This window comes from Lepidochelys kempii, chromosome 1 (assembly GCF_965140265.1).
Source record: "Lepidochelys kempii isolate rLepKem1 chromosome 1, rLepKem1.hap2, whole genome shotgun sequence".
Taxonomy (NCBI): Eukaryota; Metazoa; Chordata; order Testudines; family Cheloniidae; genus Lepidochelys; species Lepidochelys kempii.
In genome coordinates, this window is record NC_133256.1 from 97,963,835 (window position 1) to 97,980,571 (window position 16,737).

Below are 16,737 nucleotides of genomic sequence, written 5' to 3' on the forward strand. Positions count from 1 at the left end.
TGTCCTCATGCTTCTCATCTGAAGGTATAAAGGGGCAAAGCAGCCCCAACTGTCATTCAGTTGCTTCACCAATACAAAATCCCCAACGCCAGAGGACTCCACTTTAGTGGGGGAGGACAGATTGTGGGATCCCAGTAGACAAAACATCTTGAAGTACACATTTACTGTACGGAAAGTAACCACTTTTTTTGAGTATTTGTCCACACAGATCCCATACTAGGTGAACAGCAAGCAATGGGCTCTGCAAGGTGATGGGTACTGGAGTCCTATTTAAATAAGGACTGTAAGACTGGCCTGCATCTGATTTAGAGGCCGATTCTAGAGAATAATGGCTTGTAAAGGTATGTATGGAGCTCCAGCTAGTAGCTCTACCAGATCTCAGGTACAGAGATGCCTGGGAGGTTACTTGGGCTCTAGTGGAGTATGCCTTGATTTGAGAAGGTGGCATTAACTTACTGAGTTCATAATAAATTCTAATGCCGTCCAACACCTATTTTGAGAGTCTCTGTGTTGAAACAGCCTATCCTCTGGATCTGTTACCAAAAGATACAAGTAGTCTTGGTGATTTGAAGTAGGTGTTTTGTCCTACTGAAGTAATATGAGATAGCCCTTAATACATCCAAAGTGTGGAGTTTAGCTTCTGCAGGAGAAGAATGGGGTCTTGGAAAGAACATTGGTTACATGAATAAAATTATTTTTATTTGGAATCCCATGACTGCTTTAGGCAGAAATGTCAGGTGAGGACAAAAAGTAACTATTATCCTTGTTTGAGTGATGGCTCCTATGTGTATTCCACTTGAGGTGCACATGTGGGGGGGTATGCACCTGAGACCAGAAAACTTATCATGTCCATTGGTCTGTGCCTACATCTTGCACCATCTTGTGCTCTGAACCAAGGGCATAAGGGCAGAGGAGACTGACTGACTGCCTCTACAGTTACTTTCTACTACTTGTTGTCTGAGAAGGAAAATCTCTAGTGTCTGCTTCTTTAGCTAGCATTCTTTGTTTTATTAATATAAATAGTCCTCCTGTTCTGAGAACAGTTTGATTAATTTTAGTGTGAGGGTTAGTTTTTAGTGGTGTGAGTTAGTAATCCCCTCCAGGATTCAAGATCTCTGCATGGTTTCCCCTCGACTTTCCTGGTCAGTGATGACCTTAACATTTATGTATTGCCTGAGGAAAGCTTACGTCCCCTCCAAGCATAGTATCTGCCAATCCTTCCCTCTTGGAACCCATCAATCCTGTGAGTTCAGATTTCGAATGTTCCTGATGGATCATTTGATGCTGCTGCAGTCCAACCCTGGCCCATCTGGCAGAGATACTGAGAAGTGCTTCTTTGCGCATGGTTGTCTCGGGCTGCAGGACCACTGGGACGAAGTTAAGGACTCTGGCAGTAAACAAGGCAGACAAGGACACTCTCACAAGGACAAATGTGGGAAATGCCTCTTGTCTGAGGATCTCTCCCTGACCCATTCTAAGTTGGTTGAGATTCTGCATCCCATTACAGGTGCGTCAGGAGCTCAGAAGGAACATGTTACTGGTTCCTCAGCATTAAGAGAGCCCTGGAACTGTCAACAGCAGAACTAGCAGGACCATTCTTTGCACCAGAGAAGGAAAGGATCAAGTGGGTGCCTTCTATTTCATTGGTACTGACTCGTGTAGCGGAGGAATCATCGGTAATAAGAACCAATGTCCACTCTATATTAGAACTGCCAATAACAGAAGCCCTATTGTCCCACTAGCTACAGGGGTCAGATATTAAGTTCCTCTGGAATAGTATATTTATGCAGGCCTGGAATCAATCTGGACCTAGCAAGAGAGGTTCTGATACCAGTAGTTCAACACTCACCAGTACCATCCACCACTGGTATCAACAGTGCTGTCCATTGATACAGAGGCCTTGTAGTCCTTGGATGAATCTGAGATCAGTTGGAATGCTTTGCTGAGCTTATCGTCCTCACTGGATGAGATGGTCACACCATCACCACTGGATGATTATAAACTGTTCCAGGACATCCTAAGGAGAACTGCAGATATGCTCCAGATCTCCCTGGAAGAAGTACAGGGTACCTCATAAGTTACTGGACATTCTCCAGAATGCAGATCCTAGTAAGATGGCATTACCAGTGAGGCTTTAGTACTGGCCACTCGTCACCTACATTCCCACTATAAAAAGAATGGAGAAGAAATATGTTGTACTATATACAGGTGTTTAATAATTGTTCTTCAATCCCGCTCTGAATTCTTTGGTGTAGGCTGTCACTGAAAGGGACAAGCAACACCAACCCAGATCTACACCCATGGATAAAGAGACCAAACGCAAAGAATGTCGCTTCTGCAAGTTTACAATTCTGTATAGAAAACTATCAGGCTTTAATGACAAACTATGATTTTGTTAATTATAATTAAGTTCTCTGAATTTGTCAACAAGCTGCGTAAGGAACACAGGCTGCAGTTCCAAGCAATCATTGAGGAAGATAAATTGATAGTCAGATCTGCCCTTCAGGCTGCGGTAGATCCAATGGACACAGCTTCCCACCTGATGGCAACATCTAGTCATGAGATGGGCTTTGTGTATCCAATCCTCTAGATTCCCCAAGAAAGTCTAATCAACCATGGAGGATCTTCCCTTCAAGGAAATTAACCTGTTCAAAGAGACAGCAGGTGAATTATTACATACCCTCAAAGGCTCAAGAGCAATGTGTGCTGTCTGGGTATTTGTACCCTGGAACCATGGAGAAAATATCCTAAGACTGTCTTGCCATCAACAATGCTCTTCTCCTCAACCTTTCTACCATCTGAAGGCTTATGACCCCTTTCTAGAAAGCATGAAAGACTATAGCACAGCACCATATAACGTCAGACAGATGGGTACTGGCAATCATGGCCACTGAACACACAATAGAGTTCCTGCCAATTCCCACTCCCAAGCCCCCTTTTCATGGACTCCTTTCATGAGAGTTTACTCAGGCCGCTATAATGTTGGTACCACACCAGCACAGTGAAAAGGGTTTTTATTCAAGATATTTCCTTATCCCCAAGAAGAAAGGAGGCTGGAGGCCTACACTAGATTTCAGACAGCTGAATATCTTCATCCACCTTCCGAGATTCCAAATGATCACCCTGGTCTCTGTAATCCCCTCACTGGACAAAGAGCTATTTAAACTAAAGGACAAAGTTGATGCAAGAACAAATGGGTATAAACTTTAGATCTGTGTATCAACACACAACAGAGACAGCATAAACAAGGAGATTCCCATCCCAAAGGAGATTATGTCTTCATTAGATTGGCGCAAACAACTGGATTAGATATGCACAGGACTTCCATTCTCTGCATCTCTTCCTTTGAAGATTCTGATCATGGATGCTTCCATGCAGAGGTGGGGAGCAAACCAGGATCTACTGGAAAACTGTGGAAAGTAGTCACTTCTTGTAATCCCTTCATATCAATGTGCTGGAAATCCAAAATATTTGACTGGCATGCAGAGCATTCTTACCTCTCTTTGGGGGGCTTGCCATGTAAGTGCTTACAGACAATACTATGCAAATGCATTACCTCGACAGGCAAGGATGTTACCCAGAGTTTTGCTGAACCCAAAACTCTTGGTAACTTTACTCTTTGTGAGGCAGTGGCAGGAAATAAATAAATGGGGACACAGCCATGTGGCCGATAGGTCATGCAAGCAGGCAAACAAAAGTTCTTTCACTCAAACCGCCTACTTTATTTAGTCTCCAGCACTTACACACATTCTGCTTAGGAATTTATCATGGAAAGTACGTCAAGCTGTTCTCAATAAAGAATGTTATAAACAGGTGCGACACCAGACAGAGAGATTGAATTAGTCCAAACAGAAGTGGCCTATTGAAATGTCAAGGACTGGGGTGAGCTCATACTTGGTAAACAAGAAAATGTGGAAACAAGGTTACCTATGTCAGGTTTGGTCTTACAGAAATGGATTTAATTGATGGACAAAATAATGAGGGGATGGGCTTTTCCATTCATCGTGCCCCTTTTGGCATCTTAAAGATAGAGACTTTGTGGGGAGAAGGGCAGAAAGAGCAGATAGAGGCTACTGAAGCAAGCTTCACCATCATGGCTGCCACCCCTGCCATCTCTTGGGCCCCCACGATTTTCTCATGTTGATCCTGAGAGATGTCCTGACCAGACCAGGCCAGGGAGAGGGATCCAGATGACATCACCAGTTCCAGCTGTATCTCAGCACCATCTAGGATGAAACAGAATTGGACTCAGCAGCAGCAAGAACTCATCTCAGCTTTCTTCTTCTTTTACTCAAAAGGACATCTTTGATAGCATGTGGGAGAGACTGTCAATTAAGGGAGATTTTCCTTCTAAAACTCCCTCCAGCAAAAAGGGATTTTTGTTGCTTTACATTTCAAATGTTTTAACTGTTCCTTCTTTTCTGTATCTTTAATAAACTGTTAAAAGATGTTTTTTAATGGTGTATTTGCTATGGTACTAAGCAGCATACCAAACCCTGGACCTTATTTAACACTGTTTAATGTTGGACAGTGGCTGGGTTATATGAACACCTTTGACCCATCTAAATTCAGTCCATACATTAATTAATAAATGCAAGCTTTGGCAGAGTGGTACTCAAGTCAATATTTCAATAAGACTCTTCTTTCTTACCTCCAAGCAAGGATACCGCTTGCTAGTCACCAAAAGTGGAATCAGTGTGGAACCCATTTGAATTCTAGTTTTTCAAAATGTTGTATATACAGACTCCATGACCTGCTCTCTGGCTCTGCTACTCGCCATCCTGAAACTTTGGATTTTTACTATGAAAGGAATTGAGAGATAGTTGAGACCATCCTGCCCCTTAAATGCTCAGTTACAGGGGGTTGTGATGGCTCCCAGGGCATGTCCCCAGTTGACACTATTTAATCTTGTGCACCAAGTGTAGCAGCTGTGTGGACAGCACAAGAAGAATCAGTTAGTATAGTGCAGTGACTCAGAACCAAGGTAAATTTCCTAAAGCAATTTAAGCTTTATGCTAAAAAACTATTAACTACACCAGGAACAATAAGAAATCTCTGTAGCCACGGGGTAGCAAAGGAGTGAGGAAGTTCCATCTGGAAATGAGAGGTGATTAGGGATGTTCTACCCTTTATGCCCTTGGGACTCCAGGACATGTGTGGCCCTTAAAGCCAAAGAACTCTTATCTAGTGCATAAGCTCTTAGAGTGGACTCCATGTAGCCAAATACTCAAAGACGAAGTGCTTGTTACAGCCTGTAGCTACCTTTGCAGGTGACAGTTCAATAGGATTTTTACAGCTAGAAAGTAGCTTTTAAAGGATGCAAGGAAGATCGATGATGGGTGCTCTCTTTAGAAACAGCTAAAGCACCCTATGCTAAACACCTTTTTGTTGGGATGAGGCTATTTGAGCATAATAAATCTTTTGCAGAAAAATAAAAATCACAGCTTTACAAAATGCATAGGGCCCTCTCATTTAAGATGGGTTGCATGTAGCAAGAAGAGGGGGATTAGGTTTAGCACTGTAAACTAGTGAGTGAATGTTAATTTTGACATTACACAGTATAGATTTGTTCTCATGAAATACAGCATCAATTAAAGCCACATCTGTGCAACATGACCTGTTGATCAAACAAATATTTTTCTATATAAGTGTGGGAAATATTTAAATGTGTTTCTATATTTGAAGTTTTGCGGTGCAAAGTGCACTAGATGTCACAGCATTTTTCATCTTTTGTTTCTAGGACAATCATCCTTTAGCCAGCCTTCCTCTCCTGGGGTATTCACTTACCATTCCTTCTGAATCTGAGAACATTCACAAAGATTATGTTTTCAAGTTACATTTCAAATCCCATGTGTACTACTTCCGGGCTGAAAGTGAATACACATTTGAAAGGTATGTCAGTTTTCTGCTAAGTGGTGAGTTTGTGCCAGGTCATTCCAATGATGTTAGGTCAAATGCAAGCAAAGTGAACTGTTGCAAGAGTCAATACAGCCAACTCATTCATCATAGTTAGAAAATTATACTACTTTATCAAATTGAATATGCTGTTGCAAAGTAAGGTACCAGGAGACAGCAAATGGAGGCTAGTTCTCTGAGCTGCCATACATTTTTTGAGCAAAAGCTCTTATTCACCAAACTGTGTTATATACCAGAAATAAAAGTAAAGTTAGTTCACTTAAAAACTATCTGGCTGAATGTGCAGCACCAACACAGGCAGAGTAATGTGCATCAGTACATTTTATTTATGGAGTATAAAACAGATGAGAAAACAGGTGTCCACCTAGCTAGCATTCAGTACTTGTGCAATATATATGCTGCCTTCACCCCAGATGTCTCTCTTGTTTTATACTTAGTTTGTAAATGCTTTGGGGCAGGGATCATTTTGTTATTGTTTGTACAGTGGGGTTCTGGTCCATGACTCCTAGGTGCTATGATAATACAAATAATGTTAGTTGCTTCACTTGCTATACCCATCTGTCTCTGTGTATATGTTACACAGTTTTGCACACCCCACAATTCCAAATCACCAGAAGAGAGACAGGGTGTAAATAGGCCAGAAAACTGGTACTAACCCCAACTCTCCACTGAATTTGCTTTCACCAAGAATAAGCTTGTTTTGGCTAAAGCAAAGATGTTATGTGTAAGATGATGATAAAGTTTGGAAGTGCCTCATTTAAAGTATTATATTGTTAATATGAATTTTTTATGTCTGTTGGGCTGAACATGTTACGGTGTTAAACAATTTAAGGGATTTTTTGTAATACCTGAGAATTATACCAACTGAAGTCAAATATCAACCAAACATCTAGTTTTTTTCTATAGAAAGTATCTTTTCCCTAGAATACTGCTTTAAATTAACCTGACTCAATTGGTGATGGGACTCTTACAAGAACTGTCCTACCTTCGTTTCAGAAGGAGAGCATGCATTGAAACCAGTTCACTACTGTAAACTGGGAAGAGCATCCTGTGACCCCTGAAAATAAGAATGTGCAGTGTAATGGACAGTATAGTGTAGTTTAACAGCGTATGTTTTCAGAAAGCCTTCCTCGGCTATTTACCTCATTTTATCTTCCCCCCACAGATGGATGGAAGTGATCCGAAGTGCCACCAGCTCTGCCTCACGCACCCGTGTTCTAAGTCATAAAGAGTCTCATGTGTATTGATGGCTAAACACGCACCAAGCTGACCATTCTAGCAGTTGCTGCTTTTCTAGAAGACATTTGAATATATTTTCTTCCTTAAAATTTAGTACAACTGTTTAAAAGCAAAAACAGCACCACAAGTGGTTTTGCAGCAACTTTGATTGCCTCAGCAAAGCTGTGTAAATCTTTCACACCTTCCAAATAGTTAACCATCATCCTGATGGCAGCAATTAGTTTCATGTCCTGTATTTTTTGTCATTGTGTCTGCTGTTTTTTAGCTTGTGCCAGTATTAAAATATTGTCCTTATTCGAGTGCCAAATGCCAAAAGACATTTCCTTGCCTCAAAGATTGCACCTGAAAAACAGTACAAACTAATTTGTAACTTCACAATCTCTTTTCATAAACTTTTTTTAACATGAATATCTGTAGACTGCTGGATTTTCACAGTATACAATACAAAGATACACAGTAAGCAGTCTAACAGCAGTGAGGTAATTTTCAGATTTAATTTTTCAGTCTTTCTACATACTATTCAAGGAATTACTAATTTTCTATCTTGAACAGTTTACAGCTCACCAATCCCATTTCATTTTGGGGTTACATATTCATATAGTATAAATGAACTATAGGATTTATCTTGCCTTTTTCTGGGTGCAAGTTGACCAAAATTGTGCGTCTGTTAGTTTTGAACAGGGAATACTACTTGCAAGATTAATAGTTTTAAAAATGATCAGTGCAATATTATTTGGGCTATTAATGTACTGTGAATGGTGTGTACAAGGAGAAATTAAAGGCTACTGTGGTGTTTTGCTGTTTGTTTTACAAACTTGACAAAACCTGTATGCTGCAAGAACCACACCTATTTGTGACTGAGTAAATTGAAGTGGTTTTGGTAATTAAAGTGGACTCAAACACTATAAACGGATGGTACTACTTTTCCAAGCTTTCATGATACCTGCATCTGAGTGCAACTGTGTTTCATTTTTAACAGAAGATCTGTAGTGAGCTACAAACTTTTTTGAAGCTCTAGTCCCTCTAGAGTGGTACTAATAGCTCAACAGATTATTGCTTTGTTAATATATAGATAGTGAAAGCTATACACATCCGCTGAGATATTTACTCCATTTGGCATAATTATCTATATATTTTATCTAAGAGCATGTTTGGATCATCCATTGGTCCAATCAGAATTTCAAGAATTTGTTAGTGATCAGTCAGTTTTCTTTGTTGTTTATATTAGAAACACAGGTTCAACCTACTAAACACACAGCTCTGTCCCAGTTAAGGGCTCCTTTCGGGGAACACTGCATGAAGCCAGAAGGGCTTGGATCAATATGGGAACCATAAAGAAAGGAGCTGGGGATTATTCTACCACCATTTTTTTTTATTGTGTAGCTACTGGATTTGTTAATCACTTGTCCTTACACTATGTATAAAATGGTTAAGTATTGCTCACAACAAAAGGGAATAAAATACCTCACAACACAATCAAGCATACTGCAATTTCAAGGCAAAACTTTGTCATTTGTCTTTTTTTCCCTAAAAATGTCAGTGAATTTTTAGTGCTCCCAAGAAGTACCAAATTGCTTCAGGTTAATGCTGAAAAGTTATTTAGATTTAATTTGTACACCTATGCCAACATTTTCAAAAATAAGAGACTTACATTCTAAATCCTTATTATATACATGGCTGGGTCCTCTTGAAAATCCCACCCAAGTGACTATAGTCCTACATCAGGGCTAGCAGTTTGAAGTGTGGTTGAATAATTTCAGCTTTCCTGATTTATATCAGAAGGCAGTGTTAGCTGCAAATATAGCACAAGCTAGCTGTTCATCAGTTTTGTGTGTGGTGTTCTCACTGCCAGGATGTTATAGGCCCAGGAGTTGTCTTTGTTGGCATAAATTTCTTAGGAAACTAGAGATTTTTTCTATTTGTTAGCAGACATATACATAAAGAAATAAGTACAAATAATCTTTACTTTCTATTTTATAATCTTACATTTCTAAGGAGCTAGCAATATGTAAATAAAATCGTGATTTAAAGTTTATTTTAACTACCCTGAAAAAAGTTTAGTGATTACTAAACACTCACAAAGTGAGCATTCAAGCAGTTACCTGTGCTTGTCCTTTGAGACCATACCTTTCTTAACATGCTCTGTATGTTGAACAGCTCAAAACTTTATCTTACTGTAGGGGATAATATCAAATTATTGTACAGACTGAATACCAAAAATATTACAGTAGGTATGTTTACAGCTAAAGGTTGTTGTTTTGTGAACTATATTTAGTTATAAACATTTTAAAAAGGTTGATTTAGATAAGGGAGAACAACTAAGCCACAGAGAAACTAAATGGAAAACTTTGGAAGTCTGGACTTTGGAGAACCCATAGTACTGACTCTCTGTTAGAGATTTAGACAAAGTGAAGAATACTCACCAACGCTAGGGAATCTGTAAAGAAGGTGCATTGCAATGTCCCAGAATTTATTTGAAATGTGAATATGGGTGTGTAGAGATAGGAAACAGAGAATAAATAACCAAACATAGGCTTGCGAATAATCAACAGCAGGTTTGAAAAATCCAAACAACATTTTAACACAGATTAGCAAACGGCAAACAGTATTGCTTGGACAAGTTAGGTAAGGGGTGAGAGATTCTAGGAAATCTTTATCAACTAGTACTGATACTTTTAAAACTACAATAGTTAGGATATAGGAAGGAAGGTTTAGTACCTTTACTTCAAGAGACCAGAGCTCAAATCCACCCCTAAGATTGCTGTAAACGATTTCCAGAGTGTGTCTAGGACATTTTTTATATATATATACACACACACACACACTATACTGTAGATAGAACAAGTGTGCGCTGTCAGCCACCTAATTTTCTACTTTCCAGTGGTCATTTTTCCCCTTCAAAGAGAAGATGTATGTGTGTTGAACCACTTTGCTGACCAAGTTTAATTGTAAGCAGCTTTTTATCTCAGTTTCATGAGCTCTACTGATTATACAGTCAATAAAATAATAGCTAGCTTACTCTTAAAGATACTTTTTTTTTAAATCAAATGCAGTTTTGATAATTTATTGTGGGAAAGGGCAAAATGCTTCAAATTCTACCTTTCATTTAATTTGTTTTCAAATTTAAAAATTCACCCACCACAGCTTCTTTAGGCAAATGTACAAACAATATTTAATACTGCTAAAAAGTAAACTAGACACCCTACATCCAGAATACAGCATGAACCTACTAACATTAGGCAAAGACTAAAAAGATTAGCTTTTCATAGTGCCCTGAAAGTTAAATTCAGGCTGGCTTAGAAGGAAGCAAATTACAAACTCAAGGCCTCGTTACTGAAAAAACGACGGTAGTAGCTGCCAGCCATTCAGATTTAGGGACATCACACATGGCTATCCATTATAAAATGGCGAGAGAAGGGGTTTCTCACATTTCTAGGGTTCAAACTTTGTCAAGATTTAAAGCTCAATATTGTATATGCTATCTGCCGTACATCTTCACACTTCTGTTTTCCAAACTAGTTTTTTTTAATCTCGCACATCTGATCTCTTATCAGCATGTGACACTTCTAATTTTCACTGTGTTCTCAGTATTTTTTTCCATTCTTTTAATGGTGCCAAGTATTTTATTTACAACTGCTGGGCACTGAGTAAAAAACTTATCAAACCAATCCACAAACCTAAGAGATCTGATTTGTTTAAAGAGTTCCTTCTCATGTGACACATTGCCCAGTGTCTTAGGGCCTTCTGAGGTAGCTCAGTCCCTTAGTTGAGTCAATAAATTGGCAACTCATATTCAGAGTATTAAAGTTATTTAATTACTATACACTAAGGGGCAGATCTCAAAGTACATCATAGCTACACCACAATTTACACCAGCTGCAGATATGACTGTAGGTTTTAGTACTGATCTCTAGGGCACCCCCATCTATCCTTTATAATAATTAAATATTTTTTCTTACGCTTTGCTTCCTTTATAATAATTAAATATTTTTTCTTACCCTTTGCTTCCTATGTCTTAACTAGTTTTAAAATCCAGAACAGGACTTTACATCCTATCCCACAGTTACCAAATTTCATTCATAGCTTTGTGAATGGGAGATGCACAAACCTATCTAAGCATCCCACATTCATCAGTTTTATTTTATTCACTATTCTCTTAATGGCTAATAAAATGAAGAGGCACACTTACTGTTACAATAGCCATGGTAGATTGTCCGTCATGTAATAGTTAAGAACAAGCAGTCAGTGCTAGAATTTTAAAGCACCTATTGGAGAAGTATTTTGGCATTGAAGATTTAGGGAGAGATTTTCAAAGGCACAAATGGCAGTTAAGACCCTAACTCTATAACTTTCAGTATCACCAACCAACATTCAAGAATATATACAACAGAACTTACATTTTGGAGGCCAAAGCCTGCAGTTCCTCCCTCAGCTGAAAATAGAGCATTTTTAGCTGAGTTGTAGAGTACAGCATTTTGCCCCTTATTAGTAACTCAGCTACCTAGTTTGGTAGTTTGTTCTGAGCTCTTAAACAAATGTCATCCCAGTTTTATTACAATTTACATTTCTTAAATCAGTCTATGGCTTATGCCTCATTTTCTCTACCTAGGAAGAGTAAGCCCAGGGCAGAATTTTTTTTCATCAACCTCTGAGGAGAAGATCAACATATAGCACTATTGCTGATGCCAGCAGAGATCTGGCTAAATACTGATGCAGCTTCCCAGTATTTAACCTCCCCATCCAACCACTTCCCCATATTTTTTCCTTTTAAGTTTCCCTGCAGTGGTACAGAACAGAAGTTTAAAATGAGTGTTCTTACCTGTCAATATGATTTCTGCATCGACACATTAAAGCTTTTTCAAATAACCAGTCAAACAGGAATTGTCAACTACAAGAATAAAGAATTTTTGGCAACAGTTTTCCAGCTGTCGGTTCACCCAGAAAATACTATGAAATAAAAGCTAATAAAACAGGATTGACATTAAAGATGTCATACTATTATAACATGAATTTATCTTACACACAGTTAAATAATTTATCAACAGCATACTCAGTTGCATACCAGAATACTATCCACACAAGCCTAGGCGCCAGCAGACATGCCTCTTCACCAAAGACATACGCTCAACCACTTCAAGTGCTGGATGATGCCACTGTAATGACTCGGGTAGTTATTGAGATAGCTGTCACAAGTATTAATCGATTTGTGGTGGCAGGAAACAAGACAGGGAACAGAAGGATGTGACTCTATAGAGCTACAGCAAACCTATAAATTATAGGCAAGTTGTGGTGTGTAGCATTCCTTTCCACCCCTGGTTCAACTCAGATATCATAACTTAAAAATACAGACCATTTACCAGACAGGCCATGATTCTTTCAGCATTCCAAAAATTGTGGGCCAGGCTGTCCAAGATAATTCTAGTACGTTGGTATAGACAACAAAACCACACCATTCCCTTTTTCAAGCAATGGATGGAACTTTTCAAATTGGTGAACTAAAGAGGCAGTTTCACTTAACAGCCATTTGGCATTAAGGAAAGATTAATAACCATTTTTTCCGTAGCTGCTGTTCTTTTAGATGTGTTGCACATGCCCATTCCACTGTAGGTACGTGCGTGCCCCGAGCACAATCACCAAAAATTCCCCCCTTGGTCCTACCTATTGGGGCAGCTTGGGCGTCTTTTGGTGCCATGTGCTCATCACACCAGTACAAAGGGCCCAGCCAACCCTGTCCCTCCTCGGTTCCTTCTTTCTAGCCAACTCCAATGTAGAGGGAGTAGGAAGCTGGGCTGTGGAATGGACATGTGCAACACATCTAGAACAACAACAATTACGGAAAGGTTAGTAACTTTTTTTTCTTCAAATGCTTGCACATGTCCATTCCACTATAGGTGACTCCCAAGCAGTTACACAGGAGGTGGGATCTGAGTTCATGGACACGCTGACTGTAAAACAGCTTGGCCAAAACTGGTATCGTTCCCTTATCTGTTGAATAATGGTGTAATGGGCAGTAAATGTATGCACTGACAACTAGGTCACAAATGTGCTGAATAGGTACCTGTGATATGCCGCTGATGCTTGCACCCTTGTGAAGAGGGTGATCAGGATAGCTGGTGGGGGAACACCCACCACCTCAAAACACGTGTGAATGCACAGTGTAATACAAGACCAAATTCTCTGAGCAGGGATGAGGAGACTATTCTTCTGTCAGCTACCGCTATGAAGAGTTGGGTGGATTTACAGAATGGTTTGGTCCTGTCTCCATAGCATGCAAGGGCACATCTGATGTCCAGCGTTTGAAGACATTGCTCCTGCCTATTTGCATGAGGCTTTGTGTCAAAAACAGGTAGGAAGATTGCCTGATTGCTATAGACCTGGGAAACCACCTTCAGGAAAAAGCTAGAGTGGGGAGGTAGCTGCACTTTATCCTTAAAGAAGAGAGTGTATGGCGGTTCCGATATGAAGGCATGGATCTCCAAGACCCTTCTGGCCAAAGAAATGGCCACTAAGAAAGCCACCTTCCAGGAGAGGAATGACAAGAGGCCCGTTGCCAATGGCTCAGATGGGGAACCCATAAGATTTGATAAGATCAGGTTTAGGTCTCATGGAGGGACGGGTTCTTGAATGTGGGAGTATAGTCTTTCCAGGCTCCTTGAGGAAATGGATAGACATCTTGTGGAAAAAATGGACCAGTTATCCATCCAAGGGTGGAATATCGAAATCACTGCCAGGTGAACCTTAATTGAGGAGATTACTAACCTTGGCTGTTTCAGGCATAACAAATACTCATGAATGTCCTGCAGAGATGACTGCGTGGGCGAGACTTAGGGTTGCCAAGTTTGGTTGGACGAATTCCTGGAGATTTCATCACATGACAGTCTTTAACTAAACTATTAATCTTTAATTCCTGGACACTCCAGGACGGTTGGCAACCTAGCAAGCCTCCATGGTGGGAAGCCCATATGGAGAACCATTTCCATGATAGAAGGCTTCCTGCTACCTAATAGGACGTGTCCAAACAAGCCAGCTCTCTGGAATTTACCCATGGAGCTTCCAGACTGTCAGGTGGAAGGAGCTGAGGTTTGGGTGAAGCAGTCAACTGTGATCCTCAGAGATCAGGTCTAGATGTAGAGGGAGCTGAAATGTAGCCACCACTGTAAGGCCTAGCACAGTGACAAGCCAAGCAGGGGCTATTAGAATTACTCAGGCCTGGTCCTGCTTGATTTTCAGCAGAACCTTCTGCGCCAGAAGGATAAGAGAGAAAGTGTAGTACAGGTGACCTGTCCACGAGAGTAAGAAGGTGTCCATGAGCACACTGTGGCTGCGGCCTTGCAAGGAGCAAAACTACTGACACCACCTGTTGTGCCAGGTTGCAAACAGGCCTATCTAGGGAGTCCCCAACTGCTGGAGAACATCTCTCATTATGTCCGAGCGAAGGGACCACTCATGACTGGGGAAAGACAGGCTGAGGTGATTGGCCAGCTCATTCTGCACTCCCGGAAGGTGAGAAGCCTCGAGGTGGATTGAGTGGGCAATGAAGAAGCTGAATTGCTTCCTCACACAAAGGGAAAGAGTGAGTCCCTCACTGCCTGTGCAGGTAAAACATGGCTACCATGTTGTCCATGAGAACCAACATGCTCTTGCCCGTAACGTGAAGTAGGAATGCCTGACAAGCCAGATGAACTGCCCTGAGCTCTCCGATTTTGATGTGTAGTCATAGGCGCTTTTATTTTTCCTGGTGGGTGTTCCGCCCCTACTCCACCCCCTCCCTCGAGGCACCACCCTCACTCCACCTCTTCCTGCCCCACCTCTCCCCCAACGCCCCATGCCAGCTGCTGAATAGCAGCCCCGCTGAACAGCTGTGGCTGGTGGGTGTGACTACCCCCACTATTTTTTCCCATGGGTGCTTGAGCCCTGGAGGACCCATTGAGTTGGTGCCTATGCCTGATTCTCTCCTCACTTGTAGCAGTGTAAATCAGGAGCAACCCCAATGAAATCAGTAGCTCCAAACTCCTCCCTGGACTCAGCTGATACCAGTTCCTTGAACTTGAGCATCGAGTTCCAGGAGTTGAAGCTATACCTGCTCAAAATTGCCTGCTGATTGGCAGTGCTGAGTTGCAGCCCTCCATCAAGTACACTTTACACCCAAACAAGTCCATGTGCTTGGCATCCTTGGACTTAGGCGCTGGGGTTTGTTGCCCCTGCCTCTCCTTCTCATTCACTGCTGCGGGTGTGTGAAGAAATGTTCATACCCCTTCCACGGATGAAGTATTTCCTTTCAATGCCTTTGGCGGTGGGAGGGATGGAGGCCGGGGTCTGCCAGAAGGTCTTGGCATTGGCCTGTATGGCCTTGATGAGGGGCAGAGCCACCCTCGAAGGACCTTCCAGGGCCAAGATGTCAACCATCAGGTCCTCCAACTCCTCCACCACCTCAGCCTGCAGACCCATGTTGTGCACCACCCTCTGGAGGTCCTAGTGGGCACGGTTGTCTTTGTGGGGTGGTCCAGAAACAGAGGTTCCTGCAAATGTCCTCGTCCAGGGAGGAGGACGAGGAGGCTAATGGGAGAACAGGGTCCTCTTGCCCCTCTTGCTCTCCAGGGACCTCCCATCCTGTCTCGCTGTCTGGACCATGTAGATGCGGATCAGGTTCAGAAACTGGAGTTGGTTCCATGGTGGGGGAAGGGGGCGAGGGCACAGCACCTCGTCAGTACACCAAGGGGTAGGGTAACTGGTGGAAGCCTCAGGCACTCGTGGTTCTGAGGTGGCCCATCGGGAACCTTTAGATTGGGTGCTATGCTTGGTGGTATGCCCATGGGGTACAAGATGGACACTGCACAGGTCCCTGCCACTGTGCAAGCCATGACCCTGCCCACACCTCAGACTGTCTGCGGCCTGACTGGTGCCATCCCCGCTCGGAGTATCTAGAGCTTGTCTCCAAGTCCGGAGATTGGGATTGGGACCGTGATGGCCAGGGAGGTGCTGAGTGGAGCTGAACCGACGCCGAGCTGGGGAGTGGTGCTGCAATACCGGAGAGCAGTGCCATGATCTGGACCTTCATGGGGTCGCTGAATGGTACCGGCGCCTGGAGTGGGACCTCCTATGCGATGGGGATTGACACACGGATTGGCGTCGGGAGCACTGCCACAAGTCTGAGCGGTGCCAGGACTCCGAGCAGTGCTGAAGGACAGAGCATCGCTCGTTTCCCTCGACATGGTGCCACTCAATGTGGTACTGGAGGTTTGGCTCAAAGGGTGGGTGACCTCGGCGCTGTCATGGCAAGGTATCCCTTGTGGCCTCAATGGTAATTCCATCTCCTTGATTACCTGGGCTGGGGGGTCCAATGGTATTGGACTCGACAGTCCCCCTTGTGGGGCCGAAGTCAACGGTGCCATCTCGGCACTGGGTGCTCCTCTCAAGGACGCTCCCCCTTGGCCAGCTCCCCCTTGCCAGCTTGGCAAGCTGCTCCTCCCTTGCTTCCACTGCTGCTTATGCACCAGGGAGTGGGAGCGGTGCCGGGTCGATCCTGCTGGTTTCGGTGCCAGGGAGTGGCGGTGTCGTGGGTCTCTGCCAGACTCCTTTCAC

At 42.3% G+C, this 16,737-nt stretch overlaps 1 protein-coding gene across 6 annotated transcripts in view; it reads left to right on the forward strand.

The window, feature by feature from the left end:
* The window catches only part of FARP1 (FERM, ARH/RhoGEF and pleckstrin domain protein 1), a 349,582-nt gene extending 340,923 nt beyond the window's left edge, over nucleotides 1-8,659 (forward strand). For all 6 annotated transcript variants that reach the window (XM_073348144.1, XM_073348134.1, XM_073348154.1 and 3 more), the window contains 2 exons: nucleotides 5,741-5,892; nucleotides 7,082-8,659. In XM_073348144.1, coding sequence (XP_073204245.1) covers nucleotides 5,741-5,892; nucleotides 7,082-7,163 — 234 coding nt within the window. In that variant the 3' untranslated portion in view covers nucleotides 7,164-8,659. The remainder of the gene's footprint in view (nucleotides 1-5,740; nucleotides 5,893-7,081) is intronic.
* The last annotated feature ends 8,078 nt before the right edge of the window (nucleotides 8,660-16,737 follow it).